The sequence below is a fragment of the Canis lupus genome, chromosome 15 (genome assembly GCF_003254725.2).
Source record: "Canis lupus dingo isolate Sandy chromosome 15, ASM325472v2, whole genome shotgun sequence".
Lineage (NCBI taxonomy): Eukaryota > Metazoa > Chordata > Mammalia > Carnivora > Canidae > Canis > Canis lupus.
This window is the reverse complement of record NC_064257.1, coordinates 34,308,841-34,336,228: the sequence shown is the minus strand read 5'-3', so window position 1 is coordinate 34,336,228 and position 27,388 is coordinate 34,308,841. Positions and strand designations below refer to the sequence as shown.

The 27,388-nt window shown below is 48.9% G+C and overlaps 1 protein-coding gene across 1 annotated transcript in view; it reads right to left on the bottom strand.

The window, feature by feature from the left end:
- Positions 1-25,707, bottom strand: part of PLXNC1 (plexin C1) — a gene marked incomplete at its 5' end in the record, with an annotated part of 137,258 nt that extends 111,551 nt beyond the window's left edge. The window contains 2 exons of the mRNA XM_025438862.3: positions 5,260-5,400; positions 24,685-25,707. Coding sequence (XP_025294647.3) covers positions 5,260-5,400; positions 24,685-25,707 — 1,164 coding nt within the window. The remainder of the gene's footprint in view (positions 1-5,259; positions 5,401-24,684) is intronic.
- Between the last annotated feature and the right edge of the window lie 1,681 nt (positions 25,708-27,388).

Here is a 27,388-nt window from a genome sequence, read left to right as displayed (position 1 = left end):
AATAGAGCTTGTCTTTATAAAATATTTCGTTATTTTTGTTAGGTCTTTTTTTCATTTGAAAACTTCCAAACCAGAATCAAGGCACACTTCAGGTGTCACACGCTTTACAAATTTCTGTGAGAATACAGAAGAACTTTCTGGAACTGGTCTGAATTTTGCTCCACGGTCTGGATAAATGAAATCCACCTGGAGGATTAGAGTTTTGAGGGCCACCTGGCTAGCCAGTCGCGACTCTAAGCAGCGAGAGCAGTGCTTCTCTGCTGGACACAGGGAGGGGACATGCAGGATGGGGCTTCTGTACCCTGAAACCTACTTCAGTCCTAGGGATGTTGGAGGAACCCAACACTGCGAGAGCCATTCCAAAAATCAACTTGAACACAGATCTCCTACCTTTGCTCTCAAAGAGCCCATGGGGGAAAAGCTGAAGTCCCACAGGAGGTTCAGAGGCTCCCATGAGCTACTTGCAGCCCTGGGAGGAGGAGGCTCTGCTGCCTTCCTCTAATACAGAAGTATGCACTGTGCTGGGCTGCCAGATGCTGTCCCCAAATAGGAACAAACTAAAACCACAGAAGCCAGAGCCCCTTCTCACAAAACCTCAAATACTTGCATCTTGGTATTAACCCAGACACTCCAATATTTGAAAGAAAATGTAAAAACACAGAACAAAAACAGTCCCACACATCCTACCAAGCTCTGCACACTGCATGTTAATTGTCAGTGCAGTTTGGTTGGGGGACAGGTTGCTTTAGTCCCAATCACCTTGAGCAAGTTACCTCATCTCTGCGAGCCTCGGGTTTTTTTCATTTTTCAAGTAGGGATGGTAACACTATTTGCCTCACGAGGATGAAGCGAGCTGACCCATGCAGACACTGGTTCTAATGCCTGGCACAGAAGTCAGAGCTCAGAAATGTTAGCTATTACTATGCCTCGGCTGCTGCCTCTTCTTTTATGCTTACAGGAAAGGTTAATGGGCATGCATAAAGTCACAAATTTCAAATTTCATGCATATTCCATTATTACTTATTTTAACACCTGGAAAAGCTCAAAATATTCAATCGTGCCCTTGAAATGAGGACAATTTTCTATATGCGACAGTCAGCTCAAAGGAATCCAAAGCCCACCATAGGCTGTGCCACCGTCTGGACAAACATTCGGCGTTTGTCTATAAGACCGGGTGCGCACTCTGCAGCGTGCAGGCTTGCAACACGTGACATGTGCGTCCCCAAAAGCTGACTTCAGCGTGGCCATCCTCGCTCAGCTGATCTCACAGGAGACGCTGACAACTGAGAAAGTACAGCATGCAATCTTGTTCAGAAGGGAAGTAAAATGAGGAAATAGCAGGCCGGGGAGGGGGTTGGTGGGAGAGTGACGACACAAAACCCATCTCACAGCCATTAGGATCACACTTCACAAAGTTAAAGAGGAAGGATACACTGTTAAAAGGACCCTTTCAAGTTCTGAATTCCTTCCATTTTTCTAAAATCTTACAAAGGGACCTAGGAATAAAGGCAGGAGAAAGAGGGCAGCGAAGGCATTCGCACATTGCCAAGTCTTTTCGGTTTTCCACTTCTCCCGGCAAAATTTTACCTTTGGGGGTGGTGCAAGATCACCTGGAAGCAGCATGGGTCCTTAAGGACACTTGGAAAATGAATCAGTAGCTCGGCCTGAGCCCAATGTCATGTTTCCACATTATAGAACATGATACAGCTATTTAAAAATACTGTTTACAAAGGGTCTGCCGTAACATTTTAATTCTGGCATTTTTCCTTCATTAACTGAAGGGGAAAAAAATGGATGTAAAATTGGATAGAGTCTGACCTCAACTATGCGCAAAAAAAAAAAAATCTAAAATGCTGCCAACAGTTGCCTCTACATAATAGAACAAGAGGTGGGTTGGGGTTTTTTTTTGGGGGGGGGGTGTTCTGTTTTCCCCTCAACCCCTGCTACTTTGTAACCTTCTCTAGGAACATATATTACTTTCACAATAAGAAAAAATTATTTAAATGACCTGAGGTTTAAAGTTGCACTAAATTATGTTAAAATTCCGTGAGGTTTTCAGAGGCTTAGATTAGAGTTTGTGTGTGTGTCTATGTGTGTATGTCGTGATTAAAAAAAAGAAAAAGAAAAAGAAAAAAAAGCAATTGGCCCCCAACTGCTGTTTCCTGCCCCTCATCCAACCAGACATATACTACAGTGCCTGGCATCTCAAAAGGCTGCCAACTCTTGATCATTGTGAATCTGATGAGTCAGGCTGTGGGGGATCCAAGCCCCTTTCTTCTCCTCCTCCCACCGGCTGCCTCGGGTTGGGTTTTGTTTTTCGTTGCTCATTAGTACCTCCACTCTGTGGCTTAAGAAGCCAAGCTTGTGTCTATCAATGTTCGTCTCTTCTAACGGTTCTGGTGACAAGTCTGGCAAGGGAGAAGCTTGAAGTTTTTGAATAAAGGGCTTCAGGAATGATCTGTGCCTTCCAATCATCGACACAATCCTGGTCTTGGGACTCTGGGTAATTTTATGGGCGGCATCCAAGAATCTGTACATGGGATACACAGGGGATGTCTTGGGAATTCCTGGGCTGTCCGAGGGAGCCTGGCAGGCCAAGTCAGTTCAACTTGACCCTCACAACTTCCTCCTGAGGGAAGGGACCTTCTTGAGGGAAGCCGGGAGCCAGGATTAACTCCCAAGACATTATCGTGCCATTAGCTGTTCCTTCAATCAGATAGATGGTCTGCCTCCGTCTAGGGCTGGGTTTCTTCCAGGAGCTTCTAAAAACCCTGACCAACACCCCGGGAGCACTGGTTCCCCCATCACTGGCCTCCACGGATCCCTATCAACGTGCCTCCCATCCTTCACTCCCACCCCCTCCAGGGAACGCTCAGGGAACGGCTGCCCGGGCCTGGCACACAGATTACAAACTCAGGGTGGCACAAGGGACATTAGCGCAGGCTCTGGAGTCACTCCAGATTCAAATCTCTGTTCTGCCGTCTGTCCCTTGGGCAAACCGTCCACTTTCTCTGGGCCTCACGTCCCTCATGGGGAAGAGGGGTGTCGTATGTAACTACCTCACAGGAGGGGGCTGAGTCAGAGCACGCAGAGGGCCTGGCACAAGGGCAAACACTGTACAAACATCAGCAGTCACAAAATAAACCAGAACACCCAACCAGCCCATGTTATCTGAATCCTAAAAACAAGGCCTCAGGTATGGCTTTTGAAGGTGTGCACCACACAGGCGCCGGGGAAAGCCACACGCCAGTCAGCTACCTCTTCCTCGGCAGTGTCGAGCTGCCGCCAGGCCCAGCCCCAGCCCCAGCCCCCCGGTGCCACAGCGTCACTGAAAACTGGCCAGGGGCACACAAACTCCTGGGCTGAGCACACAGGACAGGCCATCCCCTGGGGAGCTATTTACGGCCCTGTGTTCCTTCACCTCTGATTTATCCTGAAACAGTTTGGTTGGCTAAGCTTTGGGGAAACACTGTTCTTGTCCTAAAACTCATCAAAAATATCCTCAATCTGAAGAGATAATTGGTGAGGAGGCCCCGGTAAGGATGGATGGCAACCTTTTCCTCAGCCAGGTTCATGGGTCCAATTTGCCTGACCAGGTTGGTGAGAGCCACACGTGTCACTGCCCCGGCACCAAGCAACTTGTGTCGAATGACTGATGGGTGTTTACCTTTCCCCAGGAAAGAAATCTAACACAACAGGAAAGATGATCAATGTATATTTTAAAAGAATGTGTATACAAACAAACTCTTTCCCATATGTTACTGGGTTTCCTCCAAAGAAAACAGATTAAATCAAATGCCTACCAGGCACCGAGCATTGTATTAGGCTGTGGGGATCCAGGACCCCCTTCTTGAGAAGCTTAAAAAAATCAAGTTGGGGAGGCAAGACAAACATGAGTGAAGAGGTTGGGCATCAAAACGAGACATCTGTAATGAGCCAAAAGAATGAGGCAGATAATGAGTATTTCAGATGAGGGGAAAACATGATCGGCCTGGCTTCAAACAGGAGATGGAGCATGAGCTGAGCAGAAGCATAGACATGTAGGATTCAGTAAAGAAAGTAAAAAAAAAAAAAAAAAAAAAGGCAAGCAAAGCAAGCAATCCCAGAAGAGGGCACAGTGGGAATAAAGGTTGGGGCTGGTGGGGGCGGGGGGGACCAGAGGACACAATGCACATGGGGGAACAGATAGGTTTGGCTAGAGCAGGGGATGAGTGCACAGAAGACAGAATTAGAGGCCATCAGGAAAGGAAGGGGTTTTCTAGGTTGTCCAGCCCAATCTCATTTTAGAGATGAGGAACGGGAAGCTCAGAGACATTAGGGGATTCACCTACAGCCGCACAGCTAGTTGTCGATGGGAGATCAATTGAGAAATCAAATCTACTTGTACTCGATTTGGAATCTGAGCTGACAGTAAATCAACTGGCTACCAGGAGGCAAAAGGACATCAGCCTAGGGTGACAGAAACCATGCGGTTCCCAGCTATGAATGTTGATGGAGGCCACAGGAAGGTGTTCAATAAATGCTTGCCAATGGAACTGATAAGCTAGCCACTCTACCACTTCAGACAAGTCATTACTGTCTCCTCCTCCCACTGCCCCCCCACCCCCCAGCGAATAAAAATCCCAACTTGACCAGTGGTATACCCATTTATGGGGAGAAAAGGCTCCTCTGAGATACAAGTCAGGGGGAGTCTCCAAGGATGTCAGGGGAAGTCTCCAAGTATGTCTAACCTCTCTGTGGTATGAGTACCAAGGGCAGAAAACAAAACCCCTCCATGGGTGGCAAGCAGGCTTGGAGGGAAGGAGCACTGTTTTTTTCTACATTTCAAGGTCTTATAATCCTTCATCTGTCTGAAGCTGTAAGAAATCAGGTGCGTCGTACATTTCCATTACAAAGGAGATATGAACCAAAAGGTTAAATGTCTTAGGAAGGTGGCCTGGGGGAGGCTGAGGGCCAGACGCCCCCCCTTCACCTCCCCCAGGCAGCTTATGAGTAAGGGAGGGAGAATGACTGGGAAGCAGGACAGCCAGAGCTTCCTTACACGGCTTGGGAGGCTATCACATACAGATTTCCAGAAATCTCTTTGTGGTCATTTCTGAGGGTCTCTGGGCAGTTTGCAAAGCAGTTTGCAAAGCAGTTCATATGGTCTCGTGTATAACCCAGGAACAATAAAATAATAAATAAATAAATAAATAAATGTAAAAGCACAAAATGGATCACTATTAAAATTGACATTGCAGAAGGGCACAGAAAACCAACCTTAAGTAACTGGCCATCTCCAGTCCCCAAGAACAAAACGGTCCTGTTCATTACCACGGTGCCATAAACGGATGTCAGGTCGGAATGGATCAAGGTAGATGATGCGATTGGTGGGACTCTCTCAGGTTGCTCCCCGTCTTTCTGAACATGCACACAAACGCACAAATGAAAAAAAGATCATTTTTAACAGCGATAATCACTCAGGCCCACCTAGGAAGGATCCTGCTTGAGCCCCAAATACATTTTCTTAGACAAGATCCCCAGGAGCAACCGCTTATCTGCTCGATCTGCAGGATCCCCACGCTTGCCCAACCCGTGGAAAGCCATTTGTTTACGATGTATTAACATGTATTGATTGCCAGCAGTGAGCCAGCCATCCATTTAACACTCCCCCAGCTGATACATGAAACCGAGTTCCACTTTATCGCCAAGAAAGAGCCCACTGCTGAATTGGGAGAGAGACAGTCTTGTGCTTGGCGGTTTGCACGATCCTGCTGCAAATTATTTTAGCTAGAGATTGGCTCCTGGGAGGTTCGACGAGCCACTTCCCAAGATGTGAGGCAGACCGCCCTGTGGGGCGTGATGGCAGAGAGTCGAGACTGTGGATTTACAAGACAGATGCAACGTGAGGCCCAAAGACAGGGTAATTAATTCAGAGGGTAAAAAGGGAAAGAGATGGTCATGGGCGGCGGCGGGTAGGACAAAACCACAGAGCCAAAGGGGGAACTAAGCAAAAGGACTGGATGTGGTGCTGATGCTCTTGAAGAAGCAACAAAAAGCTCAACTTCCAACCTGAAGGCATTTCCGTGGTCCGGAGCGTTGAGCTCATAGCATCACACACTTGGTCCTGATCATTAAATAGAGCCCCTCTGTAAACCCAGGGCAGACAGAGTGTCGACCAAGACGTCGTGGTCTCTCTTGGGTAAAGGCATGAAGTGCTTCACGCTGCTTCCTGCCTTCAACGGCAGGAAACTGAGTTTGCTACACAAATCTCTGGAAGATACGGAGCCAGAGCGAGCCGTTACTGTCGGTAGCTACTGAACACAGTGTGATAGCAGACTTTATCTGCCAGAGCTCCGTTCCCAATTGTACTCAGGTTTCCAAACCCACATGTAAGTCTCAGCCCATAGGAGAGCTGGTAAAAACTCCAGTGAGCCTCAGTGTAACTCCTAGAATTGCCCTGTTTGGGGAGAGGGGTGGTGAGCAAGGGGAGGCTAAGACTTATTAACTTCATTACATTATTGCTGACAGTGTTTATGTCTTTCAATTTACGTCTTATTAAACATTCATTATTTTTAAGCCCACCAAGTTTCATTAACATCTAAAGTAAATGGATTCATGGACTAAATTGATTTCTGAAGCCTTTAAAGTGCCGTCTCCATTTCTTTGTCGAAGTTGAGCTGGGAAGAAAAGATAAGGTAGCAAGGATTTCTCCAATGCTGTGATCACTTTTCAAGGGAAAGATGTCATAACCTAAGAGAAAGTGACTTATCTGCATAAAATATTCCAGAGCGAACTCAGTTTAAGAAGATTTTTTGGAAAGCCCATTAGAGATTTGTTTTTTGGGTTTTTTTTTTTTCTCCTGTTAGATACTTGTCATGTAGTCAAGGAAGATGAGGAATTGTCCTATTAGAATTGAAGTTAAGGAAAAAAAAATCTCTGTGGGTCTGAGAATCAGAACAATAGATCACTGTTTAGATAAGGATACCTCATGACTATGAGTAGAAAGAGAAAAATCGGATGACCTTTAGATTGAAAAAAAATAACAAAACCACACGACACATCTCGTTTCAAAATAAAACCAGAATTGTTCAAACTTAAGGTCAGCTGACCATGCCTATTACTCTTATTAAATATTTGAGCATCGCAGAGAGGCTAACTCAGAGAATTGGGTGTCATCTGGGCATCTGGAATGTTCTCATACTGCTATCTTTGACTGAAAGACTCCCTTCTCCCTCATCCCAAGGCACAGAAAAATGTATGGCTAAAGGTTGTTGATTATTCATCCACAAGGACCAAATGGGGCAGTGCATGCCTACACTTGGTATACAATAGTTGCTTAATAAGTGTGGCCATTTTGATTGCCCAAGAACCATGACATCACAGGGAGGCTTTGCTGAGGCTGGATGAAATACTCTGATATTCTGCTTGGAGCCAAAAACACAGAAGTGGCTCAAAAGCTACTAAAAGCACAAGGACAAAAATTGCTTTCAAATTACCATGTTTGCCAGTGTCCTTCCCGGACTTCTGACCATTCTGTAATCATTGTACTTCTCCATATTAAGTCCTGGATCAGTAGCACAAGTGAGTAGTAGAGCCGTGGAATCAGTGGTCTCGAACTTGGGAGCTACTGGCATAAGCAAACTTCCTCGGGGGAGGGGGCCAGGGAGCTTAGGTCCGTATTCAGGTTCAGTTCTTACCCACTGGCTGACCGGGTAATTTACATAACCCTGTTAGGGGTTGGCTTTCTTGTTGGTGAATAAGGCTAATTAATGATTTAGCCTGATTGGTAGGGGGGTTATGAAGAAGAGACAGTAATGTTAGTAGTAAAAATCAAATGCTGATAACATGTTAGCTGGTGTCAGTAACATGTACCTACTATGGGCTACTTGGAGTATTTTATTACCTTACTTAATCCTGGTCCTCTCACTTTCTGGCTTAGTAATTTTGTGTATGTTATTTAACCTGTGACTCAGTTGCCTCCTCTACACAATGGAAGTGATAGCAACGACTGAGTATGCAAGTCCCAGTGAAGCTCAGAACAGTGTTCGGTGCGCAGTCATACACAATCCCCGTATTCGTTTTCATTACCTCATTTAAAAACACAAACAGTTGCTACCACACTCGTGACAGTCCTCCCACCTTCTTCGCCATGAGAACCCTGATCCTGTCCAGGTAGCCTGGGAAACCATGACTGGTCCAAGCCACACAGTAATCCCATTCTCCACTGCCAAGTATCTGCTTTCCTACTCCTTATAGTGAGGGGTCGCCATGTGGTCCCGTTTGGGCCAATGAAATGGAAGAAGTTCACTGGACAGGGGCTTCTGGGAATAAATTTCCTCTGAGATAAGAGGCGGCTCTTGAGAAGAGCCCACTTGCCCTCTCCCCTCACTTGCTCCCTTTGAAATCTGTTGTGTGAGGCCACCATGCACAGAGAATTTGGCTTCCATGAGATCCAAGATGGAAGATGAAAATCAACATGGCGCGGGGGAAAAATAAAGGCTCTAGGTTCCTGAGGGCACCACTGAGCACAGCTGCCGACCTTAAACCTTTGACTAACAACAGACGGTATGGCTTCAGTTGCTGTCGAATGGGTTATCCGTTACTTGCTATCGAAAGCAAGTCACTACAAGCAACGAGAGCCATGTTGGACATGACACTAGAGTCTAGCTTTTCCTGAGCTGCGAGGGACCAAGAACTGGCTAAGCGCTTATCCTCTCACCATGGAGGACCTTGGCCACAGTCAGGATTGTACAGCCGCTTACAATAGCGAGCCTGGAAGAAAATAGGAAAGAGCAGGCCTGGACCTCACGTAAACTCTAAGGGCCGCTGTGGCTGAATGGAAATGGATTCTTTTGTGCTAGAAACACACAGAAATGGACAAGTCCCTGTGAATGGAGAAAGGGGCCCTCTGAGTGGCTTTCTTATGCTCATTTCAGCAAATGAAAACAAAAGACAGACAGCTTCAGAGAAACCTCCTCATGAAAGTGAAGTTAATACCTAGGGAGTCAAGCCAAGAAAGGGGTGACATACACAGTCACGCCCCCCCCCCCAAGTCCAGAGATAATTCTTACTCCCTTTTTTTTTTTTGGCCTATTTTCTGTCTTGCCCTTCTCTCCCCTTAGGGCATAATCGCTAATGTTGCTCTCAGCCTATTCTCTCTAGTTTATTATGTGTAATTTATTTCTGAATCCCAGCCTCTGCTTGTTCGTCTGTGTGTAACAAGGTTAATGTCTTGTAATGATGCTTTTGCCAGTTCTGCCTTTCATGACAAAATCCAATCTTGATTGAGCTCTAACCCTCGTCTCCCCTTTGGGCTTTCTTGGTCCCCTCAGAGTCGTCATTCTGCCTCTCCCGAACGCCATGTCTGACCATAACGTCACGCCTACCCCACAGCCCGAAGAGGGAAAGTTTCCTCAGGTTGAGGGAAAAGCTGCCTTATCTCAAACAATATTTGGCTTCGAAAAGGGAGAGGCTTGAGCCCGACCTACCAAAGGGGAACCAAGAGTACTAGGAAAGGTGCGGGAGTACGTGCGTGTACCGGGCACGGTGGGCCTACTGCAAGGGGAAACAGCTTGACCTCCTTGCCGTACCCTTCTATGACCTTTCATTGCCAATAAACATTCCTGGTGTGTACTGCACAACTCCAGGGGGCACCAGTCACGTATTCTAGAGTGAATGGCACCCTCCAGTAGAGCAATTCTGTGGTCCTGCTCCACCATGCAAAAGATGACCTGACTCATCAAGGCTTTTGCAGGGTGTTCACAGCCATGCTGCAGCTATCATGGAACAGCGGCGGGGGCGGGGACTGCGCACCCAGGCGGGGCCTCGAGTGTTAGAGACCCAGCAGGCGTCAAGTCGTGTCCTTCCCAGGTGCTAAAAAGACTCCCTCATTTTAGCTTTTCCTTGTGGGGCCAGGAAAGATACCAACTGGGTGCCTATCAACTTCTTATACCTTGATAAAATGCCTCTTGGGCGGTTAACTTTGTATTCTGTACACGTATTTTGAAACAGTTTCTCCACCACTTCCTAGGGTCCACTTGCAGTTGGGAAACTTCACTTGGGGTCCTACACTCAAGATTTGTGGGCGAACGTGGACACACACACACACACACTCCTTCCATTCTGTCCCCTACAGGCCGCTTGATTTTGATGAGTCCCTGAACCTCAGTGACCAAATCTATAAAATGGACGGAATAACACATACGCCCTGCCTATGGCATTGTTGTGAGGCTCAAAGGAAACCACACGTGTGAAAATCAGTAGAAAACTCCCTTTATGAAGCAGGAGAGATGGAAAGAACCATTTTTCAGCCAAGTGAGTGATTTCATTAGTCATTAAGACTCTGTTGCCTTTCTTTATTCTTCTAGAGTATACAGCATTGCTTGGGTTCTAAGTTTATGGCAACTCTCTGATTATCTGAAGGAAGAATTTACCCTGGGGACTCAAATGATCAAAAGGAAATGGTCAAAGTGTGCATAAGGGGTGGAGAAGTGAAGTTTAGGGACCCAGCTGGACAGCACAGACACCAGCGAGCACCAGGCGGCTTGCAGTGGGACCATAGGAAACAGAGAAGTTTGAATTTTGCATGTTCCCACTTGCTTTCCCACCCCCTCTCTTCCCTCCAGACCCCTCAGTGTCCTTCAGCCTCAAAGCCCTACCCACCACCAAAGTTCCACTCTCCAAGATTTATCCTTCCTTCTCCATGCTTTACACCCTTTCCCCCATCAAAATCTCCATCTGTTCCCTGTGGTTAATTTCAGTCAATTACTTATGAAAAGAATCTGACTCAAATAATTCACAAAAAGAGATGAATGGCTGACAGTGTAGGAGGAAAAAAACAAACAAACACTTTTCTACATTCTTACAGTTGAAAAGCTCTCAGTCCACCGACGCTTTTCCATGAGGGAGCTTCTGGCCTTCTAGACGGGCCATTTCTTCATTATGGGAGCTGTCCTGCGTGATACAGGATGTGGAGCGTCCCTGACCCAGGTCCACAAAATGTCAGTAGGGCCCCCCATCCCATCGTTTGACAAGCACGAAAGCTCCTTCCCCCACATCTCTATAGACTAAGTAAATGGCATCCTCCTCCTCGAGAACCACTGGACTCTGTCGCAAGGTTTCAGAGTTACCGGAAAATGATTATCGAGATATTTCTTGCCTCCACCCTTGTTCGCACCTAGTCTTCCCCATCGTGATGAAAGGCACCACCAATCCCCCTCAGCTCCCCTCTTTCCATCACTCCTCACAGCCATACACGAAAAATCTCAGCTGGATCAGCCCACAATTTCGCCTGTCTTCTCCATCTCCATACCCCACCCCCAGGCCAAGCACCCTCCATCTCACTCCTGATCTACTCCAAGAGCCTCCTCATCCCTCCCTGTCAATCTACATACAATCTTTTTCTGACCAGCAGTCAGTGATCCTTTAAAATATAAAACAAGTGATGTTACTCCCTTGTCTAAAATTCCTTACCACCTTCCCATCACACTTAGAACAAAACCCACATGTCTCCCCAGAACCTTCCTGAGCTCATCCCTGCTGACTTCTTCACATTTATCTCCTCTCTTCCATCCCACGTCAGTTCCCACAGTGACTTTCTTTCAGACATTTTAACCTATTACCATATTTATGCCTCAGGGCCTTTGCATATGCTGCCTCTAGTTCCCCAGGCTTCATTCCCTTGTAGCCTGGGTCTTTCTAATCTTTCCAGTTTCAAATTCAATGTCACCTCCTCACAGACATGTAACTCCATCCCCATCCCAGTTATTATGAATCATAGCACTCCACTCTTTCCTTCAAGCTTGTTTTAAGACGTTATTATCTGTCTCCCAGTAGACTCTAGGCTCTGACAATAGTTTATCTGATTCTGCACTTTGAAGGCAGCATACACCTAGGCATCGGATATGTAGTAGGTTGTCAATAAATGTTTATTGAATGCATGAATAAATACGTGGATCAATGTTTGAATTCTACAGTCACTATCTTACCAGGCAACCTTGGTACATTGCTAAGTAGGTCTAATCATTACGCAGTTTTGCCGTTGAGCCCAAATTTGCTCTTGTAAACACTGGACCTTGGTTCTGCCTGAGGAAGCAATACTGAGCTACCCCATACCTCTCACGACCACGCATCTCGGCCTTCTCTATATTTTACATCCGTAGTCCATCCACGAGTCACAAGAGGAAGTTTCTGCATCTCTTGCTATCTCAGTCCATAGGCAGGCATCAGGCTCAGTCTCCTGAAAATACAGCTCTACCATGTGAGCAGAGTACGTTAGATATTCTCTGAGCAAAAGAGAATAATTGGACTGTTTTCTTGTGATTAGAATAGCCTAATTTATGAACATGGCCTCACACTGGGTTAACTCTTTAAAATAAAAATAGCATAATGGCAGCATGGAAAAATAGAACAAGAGATTTCAAGTTTAAAAAGCTGTGGGTTCAAGTTCAAGCTCTATCACCTGAGTTGTGAGTCTGAGGCAGACCATCTAACCTGAACCATCTGAACCTCCTCTCCAGACCCACCACGGCCTGTCCATCTACCTACCATCCACCTACCTACCCCTGGTTTATGGAGCATTTGCTCTTGGACAAGTGCCTGATCTGTAATATACAAACGGGAATAAACCCCCTCTTATCAAAATAAGTCAATGAAAGGAGTTTTGAACAAAAATGCAACACTTTCCACTTCATGTCGCTGCTTTCAGAAACAGGAACTGACAGGAATAGTTTGAGGAGGGGCTCCACCGACACCTGCAGTTTATGGATAGAATTCAGGGAATAAGTGGAATTGGATTAAAAAAATAAATATATTTCCATTTGAGGCTTGAACAGCACACGTGTTAAGGCACCAACCCCTGTGCCAATGAAAATCTGTGTATAACTTTTGACTCCTCCAAACTAAACAACTAATAACCTGTTGGCCTGAAGCCTTATCAATAACATAATCATTTAACACACATTTTACATGTGTATTATATACTGTATTCTTAAAGTAAGCTAGGGAAAAGAAAATGTTATTAAGAAAATCATAAGGAAATGCATTTACTGTACTGTATTTATATTAAAAAAAAAAATCCAAGTGGACCTGCACAGTTCAAACCTGTGCTGTTAATGGGTCCAGTGTTGTTAAAGGGTCAGTTATATTTTAGCTAACTCCAACTGGAATTTGGCATTTCCTTTAATTATGAATGCAGGACACAGGAGTATTAACTGAACCTGGGACTTTGTCACCAAAAGAAATCAGACACTTTCATATCATTTTATAGTTGTTCAGATATTTCAAAATATCATTTATGCTCATCACTACTTTGAAATTATGGGAGTCACTGCTGTTAGATTTTGCTATTTGATGTGTTAAGATATTACTGTATCTTGGGGCACCTGGGTAGCTCAGGTTGAGCCTCTGACCCTTGGATTCAGCCCAGGTCATGATCTCATGGGTCACGGGAGGGAGCCCCATACCCAGCTCCTAGCTCAGCGGTGAGTCTGCTTAGAGATGCTCGCCCTCTGCCCCTCCCCCACTCGCACGTGCATGCTCTTCTCCCTTGAGTAAATAAATATGTCTTTAAGAAGACATATTACTATATCTCAAATTGGAAACACAATTAGATACATGACCATTTTTTCTGAGAAGGATCTACAGCCTTTACAGAAGTCCACAGCACAAGGGCTCCATGGGGCGGGGCGTGGAAAGGAGCCTTCAGGGTAGAGGACACAGAGATCTTGCTACACACAGGAAGCTGACACTGGTAACACCAACATCTACTGGCTGCTCGGGCTCTGTACCCCTCCTGACTCCCACAGAGAAACAAGGGTCAGCGCTTGGAATTCAATTTTCAAGATCGGACACGGATGTTAAATTTAGGAGCCTCAGGAAGATGTCAATGAGCAATGATCAGGAACAGCTAGTGTGTTTGAGAAACTGCTTCTCAAGCCGACTCTTCCAAGCCCAGGTAGGGGTGGGGGCAGGGTGTGGGGAGTGATAGGAGAACAACAAGGAGTCTGGCTTCATTCCCTCACCGAGAAACGCCCTTCCCTCTGGGCCACCTGGCTTCCTATCAACAGAGCTCCAGTGTCACTCACATACACACACACACACACACACACCTCTCAGCTCTCAGGTCACTGTGCTATAATCACTACCTTCTCCACCAAATGGAGAACTCCTTTTCAGTGTGACAAATGTTTATTGAGGGCTCACTAGGTGTGAGACCATCTTAGAATGCTTGGCAACCACCGACAGACCCAGCCACTCCCCTCAAGGCACATACAGCCCAAACCACACTGTGTCCAGCCCAACACAGGGCCTGGTGTGTCCCCAGTCCCTGACCTCACTGCCAACTGCCAGCCTGGTGGCTCTTCCTGGGGCTCCCAAAGGCCCCTAAAAATCAACATGAGTTAAACTTGTCTTCTAACTGGTCACCAAAACTTCGCAATTCTACGTCTTAAAAAGCTATCTTGTTTCATCCTTCCCCCTACCCCCGACCCCACACCCTCACTGCCACCACCCAGGTTCACTGCAATTGACAGGATCCGTGTGATTCTCCCCATCTTCACGGTCACCACTCTAGACCAAGAGACATCAATTCCCGCCTGGACCACTTCAGGAGCCTCCCGCAGCTTTCCGGGCTTCCTCCAGGACCAACCTCCCATCCATTTCCCACAGAACAGCCAATATCTAGGGACTCAAGTCCCATCATTTCCTTTCCCTTCCAAGGCTCCTCTGTACTTTAAGATAAAACATCCTCTCCCCCCACAGCCCGGGAGGCCCACAGGATCTGGCTGCTGCTGCCTTCTCCAACCTCCCTCACTAACACTTCCCAGGATTCAACCACACTAACCTTGTCATTTCCCCTTAGACCTCACACTTGTTCAGCATGCCAGGAGTGCTTGTGCCCCAGTTCTCCACGGGGACATCTACCTTCCTTTCTCATCTTCCTGGTGTCGACTCAACCTCCTTAAAGAGAACATTCCCCAGCACCTGCTCAGCTCATTTGCAGTCCCAATCCCAGCCTCTGGCCCCTCATCTGTAAAATGGACGTAGCCGTATTACCCACCTCAGAATGCGTGGGGAGGATTAAATGAGTGAATATTGATAAAGTCCTTAGAATACCACTTGGTACACGGTAGGTGCTCTATAAATGCTCTCATTTCAAGATAAAAATAACTTATTTGCTACAGGTTATCTATTCTATTTACCATTGACAAATATTTTTGCACAGTGCTTGGCATATAATAACTCAAGAAATTGTTCATTGGAACCAGTGAGCATCCTTCTAATCGGCTCTCCATTCTTCCGAGCGCTCTCTCTAGAACACAATCGGATCATGTCTACATATTGCCCTGCTCTTGTCCTCCATCAGCCAAGGCCATGATTTTCACACCCTGTTCAGCAGAATCCTAGAAGTTCCTATGAGCTGCCTCAGTGACAGGCGGGGGGGGGGGGGGGGGTGGCAAGCTGCAGGGTTCGGGGAACCTCCTAACCCCTTACTGTACCCTGTGTCCTGGCCCTTGGCCATGGTATCATCCAGAGCAGCAGGTCAATGATGATCTACTAACCTCATTCTCATACCGAGCGGCTAGTTAAGATTTATTGTAGAGACCAGGTTTGGAAGGTCTGAGAACTACTGACCGTCAGGATGAAATCCAGCCACCTTTGCCCGTCTCATTAAGCCCGTGGCCATCTGGCCCATGCTCATTTCTGGACGCTCCCCAGCCAGGGTGAACTACCTGCGGTTCACAAGCTTATTCAATGACCCGCTTGTGCACAAGCTGTTCCCTTTCTCTGGAACTCCCTTCCCTGCTTCCTCCACATGGCTTCAAGATTCAGCAGCTCCAGCATCACCTCTCTGAAGATTCCAAGATCTTTCCAGGCTGAGTTTGACACTCCGTCTAAGGGCTTCCACAGCTTCTTTTTGCTACCTCTCGTACCATGTCTCCTGGCATTGTAAAGGCTTGTTTTACTCTCACCCTTTCTATAAGGACTGGTTGGGCAACTACCACACCTGTGGGCCAAATCTAGCCACCACTTCTTTTGGCTGTTTGGGGCTTTGGGGTTCTTTTTTTTTAATGGCCCATGAGCTAAGAATAGTTTTTACATTTTTAAATGGCTAGAAAAAAAATGAATGTTTCATAAGTGAAAATTATACAAAATTCAGATTTCAGTGTGCATAAAGCTTTATTGGAACAGTGTCATATTTGTTCATTTATGTACAGTCTATGGTTGCTTTTATGCTATAGCAGCAGTGTTGAATGAATGCAACAGAGACTGTATGCGGCATGCATAGTCTAAGATATTGATGATGTGACCATTACAGGAAAGGTCTGCTGACCTCTGTTTGAGAGCACTGGCCAGGATAGTAAGGCTGGGATTCCTGGGGTCAAATCCCCATCATAACTCCTCCAAGGAGAACAGTATCTATAACTTTTAGGTAGACAAACCATTATAAAACCCAACTACAGACTCTAGGGGAAAAGGTCACAATTCTATTTAGTTTGACAGTATAAAAACTAGCATTTTCATCAAAATATATAATTGAAATGAAAAAAAAACACTATAAGCACATTTCATAAAAAGCAAACAAAAAACATAAGACTACCATGCTCTTATAAACCAGTCAGACCTATAATGCCTACAAATTGCTCCCCCACCCCTCAACTCCCAGCAGACTTTGGGATTTCTCAGAGCAGGCCCCAGTCTTTATCAGCCATGTGCCACCACATGCTCAGGGAAGACGGAGAACACCAAGAAGCTTCAGAGAAGGTGGAGATGGTACCATGCTACTGTGGTCAACATGGTGGTCACAGTGTGGCATGGCTCTTCACCCTTCCATTCTCAGGGAATCTGCCCACTGCACCATCTGGGAGCCAGGCTGACCCCCCTCTTCTAATTGGACCAGGCGTCAGTTCCTGCCCCAAGGACAAGAAATCCCTACCCTGCAGTAGGGCTCTAACCTGGTATGAAAAGGGGAGTTGGACCCAATGCTATCTCATTCTTGATAATTTGAATAAATCATACAGAGAGTTGTCGTCAATGGATAGCCAATGCTGAAGGTTAAATGCTATTGAGAAGTAGACTGTGTATCAAAGCAGGCTGCAGGATTCAGGTGGAGGGCTGGAGGAAGAAGAGGCCATTGTTGGCACGACAGAGGGAAGTAGCATGCTAAGTCATGTGGACAGTGAAACCTTCGAATAAGCATCTATTACTTCCTGCCGTTGAGCCGCTGTGAGCTGCCTTGGGCCCAGAACCTTCTTCCAATTCAATATTAAGGAAGTCCCACCCTACAACTGTTAATCATGATGGTGAGGATAGTAAATACACACATGGCATTTCCTATGGGTCAGGTAATGTTTACCTGAGACATATTAACTCCTGAATCCAGACAATAATTCTATGAAGCAAATAGGATGCCTATTTATAGATGAAGAAAAGGAGGCACAGAAAGGTCACATAATTTTCTCAATGGCCCACAACTCAGACACGGCAGCTTTCGTCCCCTTGACCTAGCTCCGGAGTCTGTAACCAGTATTATAGTACTACTACTATTCCCAGCTTTCCGAGGAATTCTTCATAATTCTTTCCACTAAGACCTCCACCCCCTTACTTGAACTTGCCCAGTAGATGTTTGTTTCATGCAACCAACTGTGCCTAAGATAGAAATTCGTGGGCAGCCCCGGTGGCGGAGTGGTTTAGCGCCGCCTGCAGCCCAGGGCGTGATCCTGGAGACCCTGGATCGAGTCCCACATCAGGCTCTCTGTATGATGCCTGTGTCTCTGCCTCTCTCTCTCTCTCTCTCTCTCTCTCTCTGTCTCTATGAATAAATAAATAAAATCTTAAAAAAAAAAAGAAATTCGTATCAGGACTGACACTCTAAAAGTAGATCCTCAATTTTAAGGTATGGAGCTGGGTCTGAGGTACTACAGGATGGAAGACTCTAGAAATCTCCCCACATCCTGGACTGAAATGCAAATAGGCTGTATACAAGAGTGGAGGACCTAATTAAACTGTGACCTTTAGGTTCCTGAGATTCAGACTACAAGCTCAAAACTGGAAAGGCTTTAGGTTTTCTAGGTATTTGCTTTAAGCAGTTAGAAGTGTCTAAGGAGTATAACAGACATATGCAAAGATGCTCAACATCACTCATCATCAGGGAAATGCAAATCAAAACCACAATGAGGTATCACCTCACACCTGTGAGAATGGCTAAACTCAAGACAAGAAACAACAGGTGTTGGTGAGGATGTGGGAAAAAAGGAGCCCTTGCACTGCTGGTGCGAATGCAAACTAGCATAGCCACTGTGGAAAATAGAATGGAGGGTCCTCAAAAAGTTAAAAATAGAATTGCCACATGATCTAGCAATTCCACTGGAATACTGGGTACTTACCCAAAGAAAATCAAAGCACTGATTCGAAAAGGGATATGCACTCCTATGTTTACTGCAGCATTATTTACAGTAGCCAAGATATGGAACCAACCCCCGGGGCCCATGAAGAGATGAATGGATAATGGAGATGTGGTATATATACAATGGAATATTACTCAGCTATTAAAAGGGATGAGATCTTGCTACTTGTGTGATGACATGGGTGGACCCAGAGAGAATAATACTAAGTGAAATAAGTCAGAGAAAAACATGTCAAAGGAATTCACTTATATGTGGAATCTAAAAGAAAAAAACAAAACTAACTTTTAAATACAGAGACCTAGTGGTTGCCTGAGGGATGAGTGAAATAGATAAAGGGGATTAAAAAGTATAGACTTCAAAAACAAAACAAAACAAAACAAAACAAAAAACAGAAGTACAGACTTCTACCTAGAAAGTAAGTCATGGAGGGATCCCTGGGTGGTGCAGTGGTTAAGGGGATCCCTGGGTGGTGCAGCGGTTTAGCGCCTGCCTTTGGCCCAGGGCACGATCCTGGAGACCCAGGATCGAATCCCACGTTGGGCTCCTGGTGCATGGAGCCTGCTTCTCCCTCTGCCTGTGTCTCTGCCTCTCTCTCTCTCTCTCTCTCTCTCTGTGTGTGACTATCCTGAATAAATAAATAAAATCTTTTAAAAAAAAATCTTAGAAAAAAAAAGAAAAGAAGTCATGGAGATGAAAAGTACAGCATAGGGAATCTCATCAATAATGGTATAGCAACATGGTGGTGATTACCTTCACTATGGTCTCCTCACTAATGTATGGAATGGGCGAGTCAATGTTGTACACCTGAAGCTAATCAAACATGCTAATTACACACCTCAATAAGTGAAGTATAAGGAAGACAAGGGTAGTGGGATGGGTTGGTTACTTTATATGGCCCTGAGTAAAACTGCAATGGAAAAAATAGGACAAGTTTTTATTCCATGTGCCTCAGCCAGAATTCAAGGAAAATTGTGTCACCTTACCATAAGTGGTTATAGAACCTGAGTGTATATTAGAATCACCTGGAGGACCTGTTAAACCAGATTGCCAATCCCACCCTCACACTCAATTTCCAATTTAGTAAGTCTGATGGGGGCTCAAGAATACTCATTTCTAACAGGTTCCCAGGTGATGCTGATCTGATGCTGCAGGTCCAGAGACGACACTTGGAGAACCATTGCCCAACAGCATAAAGCCCTCTCCTGTCACTGAAAGGCATGATCACGCAGGTTATGAAATTACACCATAGAAATTCCAACCACGCTGGGTTTCTCCAGTCAAAGTGAACTCCCAGATTGGTAAGACCAGAAGCCTGGCTCTTCCAATAAAAGGGGATTTCTGGGAAGAGCTGGAGGGATAGAGGATGCCAGATAGCCTAGGACTCAGGATGAAAGAGGTCCTGACATCAGACATTAAGAAAAGGCCAATGGTTAAGGGAGTCTGAAGTGGCCAGACTCAGGAAAACGTTGCTGCCGAGCACAGGAAACATTTCCAACATTATGCTTTAAGACCCTGCATTTAACTATTCCACAAATATTTCTCAAGTCTTAACATCATGCCAGGTACTGTGCTAGGTACTCTGGGTTCAACAGAGAACAAAATGTTAAGTAAGGTTCCTGACCTTCTGGGGCTTACGTTTTAATTGTGGCTGCTAAGAAAGACAAGAGGGCCTGTAACCCAGACTTAACAGGTTGAGATCTCTGGATTCAGGACAGGAGCTAAGTTGTGTCCAAGAACAAAAACTGAGAGCAGCCCCCTGAGGCCTTATTGGTCTGAGGTCGTTTGTGAGCCTTAATACAAAGAATGCCACAACAGTCCAAACGTTGACAGCTGAGGAGCTTAAAACCCTCCTAGAGCCTGAACTTTGGTCATCCAATCTGCAAACCCAGAAACTCAGTTGACAGTCACGGTTTCTCTGTTCTATCATGTCTAATGTCTGCAAACAGCTGATGTTATCAGAGCAGTTGCAAGGACCTGACTTGCCCACACAGGGTAGGACTGACACCAGAACCCAACACCCACGTGCTGGACTGTCCATGGCAGTGGTTTAAAAGCTCCAGGCCATAAGTCAGACCACCCAGGTTCTGAATCATCTGCCATTTAGCAGCTGTGGAACCTAACCAAAGCGCTCCAGGCCTCCGTTTTCCCACCTATAAAAATATCATAACAGCTACGGACTCTGAGGATCAACCAAAAATAAGTCACATCAAGTGCTTAGCACAAAGCCTGTCCATTAAACCTACCCAGTAGATAGTAGCTATGATTGCTTTTCCCCTCTCGGTGGGTGTTGGGTTTTTTGTTTTAAGATCTATCCTTGGATTTCAGGATGTGTGTAGAGGGGTAAAATTCACCATCTAGTCTTCAGATTGCAAAATGGCTGGACAGGATTATAACAGAAACTAAAGGAAGAAAAAACATCACAGGAAGACTGTGGATTTTGAGGTCAAGAGGCAATGTGCAAGGCTGCATCGCTGAGTGATCCTGGGACATCACTTCTGCACACAATAGCTAGAAGTATCTTGCGTTACTGTCTGCTAGAGAGCATGTGAATGTTTTGTGGTTGTCTGCACGACAGTTAAATGAGATCAGGCTTTGGAATTATGGGAGTGGAGAAGAAGAGGGTGTGTCTCCCCACAAGGGGTAGAACAAACTATAAGAGTCCATTCTATTAGCCCACAGTTATAAAAACATACCACCCTCGATGTCTGCAGAGGGGGTGGGCACCATGTTTAGACCCCAAGCAACCCCAGGACCCAACTATGATGGCCAAACAACTACCGAACCACAAGACTTTGAAACTTGGGAACACTCTTCTGTGAGTCCATTGGTGTGCCAAAAATGGCAGGAGTTCTGAGGGGGGAGGAAGTTAATTAACTTGTACATAATTTAAAGCATTTTTTTTTTGTACATTAACCCAAGCATATAGGTAGGTTAAGGAACAGAATGGGAGGTGGGGTGGGGAATCACATGAAGTTTTAAAACACTTCAAAGGGGACCATCCAGCCTCAACCCCACATTGTAGGGGAGGTTGGTTGTTGCCTCTTTAATTAGGACTTTCAAGGGAAAGTCTGCAAAGCACTAGGGTGGTGGAAAGAACATAGAAGTAGACATTTCAAGATCTGAGTTTAAGCTGGAAGTCTCAGGGGCTTATTTTGTTATCCTGAGCAAGTTACTTCTCTTGAGCTTCCTCATCAGGTAAATGGGACTGTTCCTCATAGAATCAACCTCAGGCTGGAGCAGGAGCTCAGAAGAAATAATATGCAGGGAAGTGCTGCACAAATACTCATTAGGATCATCAGAGAGAGGGTCTACAGGTATCTGCTGCCTTGGTACATGTGCAGGCCGAAGCTAACCTACTACAGTTGTGAAAGCGATTCAAAGTTGGTGGCAATGCAGAAAAAGTAACGACCCAGCACGTAAAAGGCTGGGTACACACTCATTGCACAAGCACCTCGTAAATTAATCCTTAGCAGAAGCAACTGATGTGAGAGCGCCCAGAAAGGAGAAAGCACAACCCAGTCCCTCCCATCACTTTGCTACCCATGGTTGACTGAAGACGGAAAATGAGAGAGCCCTCCAGTAGGGAAGGAGAGGGCCAGCAAACCAGCCACTTGTGCCTCACTGCCTACGGATTACTGTTAATATTCCTGTGTCTGCTCTGAAGGAATCGCTGTTGGAATCTATTGAGGCTCCCTCTAGAGTGTTTCAAGTCAGTCTCTTGTTTTAGGCACCCTATAATTCGGCATGCCTTTTTCCAAAATGCATTCGAAACCTGAAAATAAAATGCAGAACAAATGCAATCAAATGACATCATTGCTCTGAGTGACAACCGGGGGCACTCTGATCCTATGACCCCATTAAATGGGGCTGCAACCTGCTATTGTCCTTTCAATGGCAAAATCAGTAGCATCCAGCACAGAGCACTGCTCACACAAGCAGGCATCAAACAAATATCTGTTGAATTAAGTATCTTATCTGCCTGTTTAAAAGGTTAGAAAAATTGTCAGCTTTCTCATCAAAACTACCACCTTTTTTTTTTTTTCCATTCAAACCCCTCTCGAAATTCACTTCCATTAATGCTCCTTAAGGCATTCTAGCAGCAAGGAATTTACTTAAATGAAAAAAAAAATTAAAAATAAAAAGCAAAACTCCAAGCTCCCACCTGTGCAGCCATGACACGCTATTGTTCGAACCGGAGTATATTATTTAACTTGGATGACAAGCTCAGGGAGTAGGGACCCTGTCTTTCAGAATACACAGCTCTGAGCACACTGGGAATTCCTGATGAATAACAGCAGCAAGAAATACTGTGGAGGGACCTCTTTTAATTATTTATTTTTCCAATTCCAGATTTTTGGCAGCATGTATTTATCCCTGGCTTGATTTCCAAGGGACAGCTCTCTCCCAGAAGCTCCCATGAAGATGGATACACAGCTCTCCAACCTCCCCTTCCCCTCCTCATCCCAGAGGGAGTTAGGAACACCTGATGGGGCCAAAACGTGGATTCTGAGCGCATTCAGGATGCCTGCTGGGTTTGGAAGGGAACTAAAGTCCTCCAGGACCCAACGGGTACAGAGAGGCAGTCAAGAGAAATGTTTTGGCTCCACACATCTACACAGCTGTCAGATGGCAAAGCTTGGACTTCCACTGTTATTACCTGCTGGGGGCCTCTGAGCCGTCTTGTCATTAACCCCAGAGACCAAGTGTGCCTAAAGCTTGCCACTAAGTACTATTCGGGGGGTACATTCAAGTCTTTCAACAGAGGAGAGGAAGGCAATGATTTCTGCCAAACTTGAACTCTTAAAGATCTAATAAAAAAGCATATAAAATATATGTGCATGGCAAGGAGAAGGCATTTAGGGAGCATTATTTGTTATTTATTGTTAAAAAAAAATTCATACCAGTAACTAAATGAAGGCATAAGGCACGTCCCAGCACACAACGGACAGGCAAGGAGGGAGAAGCCAATGACCATCTGAGGAGCCCTGCAAAAGACCTCAGCTTTTTCCTCCCCGGATAATAGGGCTAATATTTGGTAAGATGTGCTTTGCAGAGAAAGGGGTGGGCGGGGGTGGGAGAGCCTTTCTGTACACGTATTAACATACCTTGGAGCCAAGGCTCCCCTGTAGGCTTATACAACAGTGTATCACTACAACACGCTTTCCAAGTGGAGACTTCTCCCCTTCTTCTCTGACGCATTTTATACCAAAACAATGGCAACACCTGTAGCCGTTCATTTCTGCTCTTTGATTTCTGTCCAGTTATAAAGGAGGCTCTCAGCAGGCTCCCCTCTCAGGAGCCATATGTGGAGTCGATGTGCCAGCAGCCTTGGAAGGAAAAGGGCCTCTGAGAAGTGCACAATGGCTCCATAATCCCCATCAACTGGACCCTCTTGAACCGCGGCTTTATTTCCCAAAGAACTGCCAATCTCAAGAGTCGGGCCGGAGCTGCCCTGGGAACCCAGGGGCAACCTGTGCTCCTGCTGGTTGGGCACCCCGGCAAGGGTGGTGCCTCTGCGCCCCCAGGGGCCGGGCCGGCCAGTGTGGAGCCCAGAAACTGTGTGGCACCCCAACACCCTAGCCTGCCCTCCCCTCCCGGCTGCAGCTTTTATCCACAAAGCCACCTCCACCGCCCCTCCTCTGCCCCCAGAGACCACAGCGCGCTCCGGGCGAGCCACAGCCCCGCCCCCTCGCCCCGGTCACCGAGGGTTCGGTTCCACCGAGCCGGAGCCCCTCTCCGCGGCCGCCACTGACCCCCGCTGGGCAGCCTACCAACTCTTCGGACCGCATCCCGCGTGTTGCTGGTTTGGGGTGGGGGCGGAGGGGGGCGCAGAGGCTGGGGTGTGGCAGCACGCCCTTCGGGTTCGCAGGCTGCTCTGCCCGGGGCGCTGTGTTTGGTAACCGTGTCGACCAGGGTCCAACCCGCACGCCTGCTGAGACCCCACACCTGGGGCAGCGATGGGGGGAAGGGAGGGGGTCGGCTGCACGCGGAGGCTCAGCCCCAAACTGGAGTCGCTTGGACACAGAGAAGGACGGCACTGGGACGCAGTCACTAGAGTTTTGAGCCAAACTCCTGCCCTCCCCACCTCCCTTTCTGCACTCCCTTTGGGGCCCCCCTGGCTGTGTGGTCGGGGAGCCCGCGGTCTCCGGTCTGGGAGACCCTCCTTGGCAGCCGCCTGGCTGCGTGCCTCGGGGACCCGGCGACTGGCGACCCGGTCCCCCTCCCGCTCGGCCTCGGCGGCGGCTCCCCGGCCCAAGCGCTCCCCGCGGCGTCCGGGGTGGGGGGCAGGACTTACGCAGTTGTGCTCGGCCATCTGGAAGTCCCAGGGGCAGCTCTTGGCGCGCTCCTGGATCTCACTCATCCTGAAGAGGCACAGCGCCGTGGTGGCGGGGGAGCGCCTCTCCTGGCCCTCCCCGGTGGCCGCGCTGAACACGCCAGCCCAGACGCCCAGGGCCTCCACCAGGCTGGAGGACAGGAGCAGGCGCCGGCCGTCGGGGTGGCCGTGGCCGCAGTCGAGGGCCGCCTGGCCCTGGAACTGCAGCACCTTGGCGCTCTGCGCGATGCGCACCATGCTGGGCCAGCCGGTGGCGGCGCCGCTGGTGTAGTTGTAGGGGTAGTAGGGGAAGTAGACGCTGCCGTTCCAGAGGAAGGCGTCCACGAAGTGCAGGCTGCCCGCGCCCCCGCGCAGCTTGAGGCGGCCCAGCTCCTCCGTGGCCAGGCTGCGTCCCTCCGTGTCCTTGAGGGCGATGGCGGTGTCGCGGTCGGACGCCGCGGGGTTGCAGCGGCTCGCCGTCTCGGGCTCCGGCAGCACGTAGGTGGCGGCCACCGCCAGGTACCAGCGGTTCCGCTCGCCCGCGCGGTACACCACGCCGGCCGTCGAGCCCTGCGGGTGACACGACACCACCTCGGTGCCGTTGCGCAGGGAGCCGTGGCTCAGGTTGCCCAGGAGCCGCACCTCGCAGGCGCCGCGGTCGAAGGTCCAGCCGGTGAGCAGCAGCCGCTGGGGGTCGGCCGCCCCCTCGCTGTAGGGCAGCAGCAGCTTGCTGAAGCTGCTCCCCGGCCGGGGCCGCGCGGGGGGCGCCAGCGAGACGGGCTCCGTGCAGTTGCCCGCTTGGTCCCGGTACAGGCGCGAGAGCCTGTGCTCCAGGCTGTAGTCCAGCTGGTCCAGGCAGCTGCCGCTCGCCACGAACACGCCGTCCGCCAGGCTCGCCGCGATGGCTCCGATGGCTTGCTCCGACCGCCACACGGGCTCGTCCGCGCCCCGGCTCGGCGCCGCCAGCGCCAGCAGATAGGCGAGCAGGGGCAGCGGCGCGGCGGGGCGCGGGGGCGCGGGGCGCGCGGGGCGCGCGGGGGGCGCGGGGGGCGCGGCGGCGCCTTCCTCCCGGAGACCTCCATGGGGCTGGGGGGGCCGCCCCCGGGCAGGGCGCGCGGCGGCGACGGCGGCTCAGGCGCGCGGCGACGGAGACGCGGGCGGCGGCGGCGGCGGCTCCTGCGCGCGCTCGGGCTCCCGCGGCCGCCCCATCCCCGCGGCCCGCCCGGGAAGCAGGGCGGAGAGGGCGGCACGCGGCGGGGCCGCTCCGGCAGCCTGTGCGGCGGCGGCGGCGGCGGCGGCGGCGGCGGCAAGCCCTGCGCGCTCCGGCGCCGCTTCCTCCTCGCCTGCTGCTCCGGAGAGTTCCTCTGTGCAGCGCCGGCGCTCGCGGGGAGGCGCGGAGGCTAAGGGAGGGGACGGGCGGAGGGGAGCGAGGCAGGCGGGGAGGGCTGGAGAGGTTGGGTGCGCTTGTGCGTTTCACTTTCCCATTGTGAAAGTGGGATGCAACTGGCCCCTTCCTCATCCTCTTCCTCCTCCGCCCCCCGCCTCCTGCCCGCCCGCCCGCCCTCCCTCCACGCCCATCTCCCCTCCCCTCTCGATTCGGTGAGATAGGGAGGAGGAAGGTCTCGTAATTTGGGTTACTGTGTAGGTGGCCTCTTTCATCTATTCATAACAAAGCTGAGCCGCCTGCTGTCGCCGCCGCGGCCGCCACCATCGCCCCTCGGCGCTCCCGGCGCTCCCGGCGCTCCCGGGGCGCGCTCGCAGTCCGCCGCTGCGCCCGCGGGGCTGCTCCAGCGCTCGGGTTTTGTGTACGGGGGCAGCCGGGGGATACGCCAGGCGCCGGGGGGCGAGCACCCCGGGCGCCGAGGGTTTGCAGCCGAGGCCCCAGGCTCAGGGCGGCCGACAGGTGTGGAGCGGCGGGAGGGAGGCCCTGGGGGCGCGCGCGGGAGCCGGGGACGAGCCGGAGGCGCGCGGGACCGAGGCGTCCCTGCCGCAGGGGTCGGGCTTCCCCGGGTCGGAGGAGTGAGGTGGGGCAAAGGCCGGCGCCGGGACTCCGGTTCTGGACGATCCCCGGGGCCAAGAGCTCCCGTATTTGAAAAGGTTTTCCAGTCTCCCTTGGCAACGGAGTCCCCGGCTCCCAGACCCAGCGTTTAGAAAGTTCTACTCGCCATCTAGCCTCAAGGAGCCTGGCTAACGTTTATTGAGCACTTACTATGTGCCAGCTGCTGCTGCTCCAGATTTACCACGCGGACTAAGACTCGTTTGAGGCCCTAATAACCCTTTTAATTAGTGACTGTTATTACCATCATCCCATTTAGTAGTGAGAATGACCGTGGTGAGGTTATGAGACTCGCCTGGGTCCTACTGCTGCTTAACCGTAGAGGTGAGATCCGAATCCGTATCTAGCTCCAGCGCTGCTTACACATCCCGCTCTAGCCAGGTGCCACCTGTGGCCCATACAGTACCACTGTGAGATCCTTTTCAGCAAGTGGCACCGAAAAGTTCCCCAAGTTAAATGCTCCAACCTGCCCTCCCCAGCCCTGCCTTCTAATTTTAGAGCCAGGTACTCTTAACTCCCTAGAGGCTCTCCCTCTGTCTCGGCCTTTCCCAACTTCTTTCCTTTGGACCTTCTGAGGTCTCACCAACTCACCGAGGGGTGACCCGGAGGCCACCAAGAATTCCTGGAGCA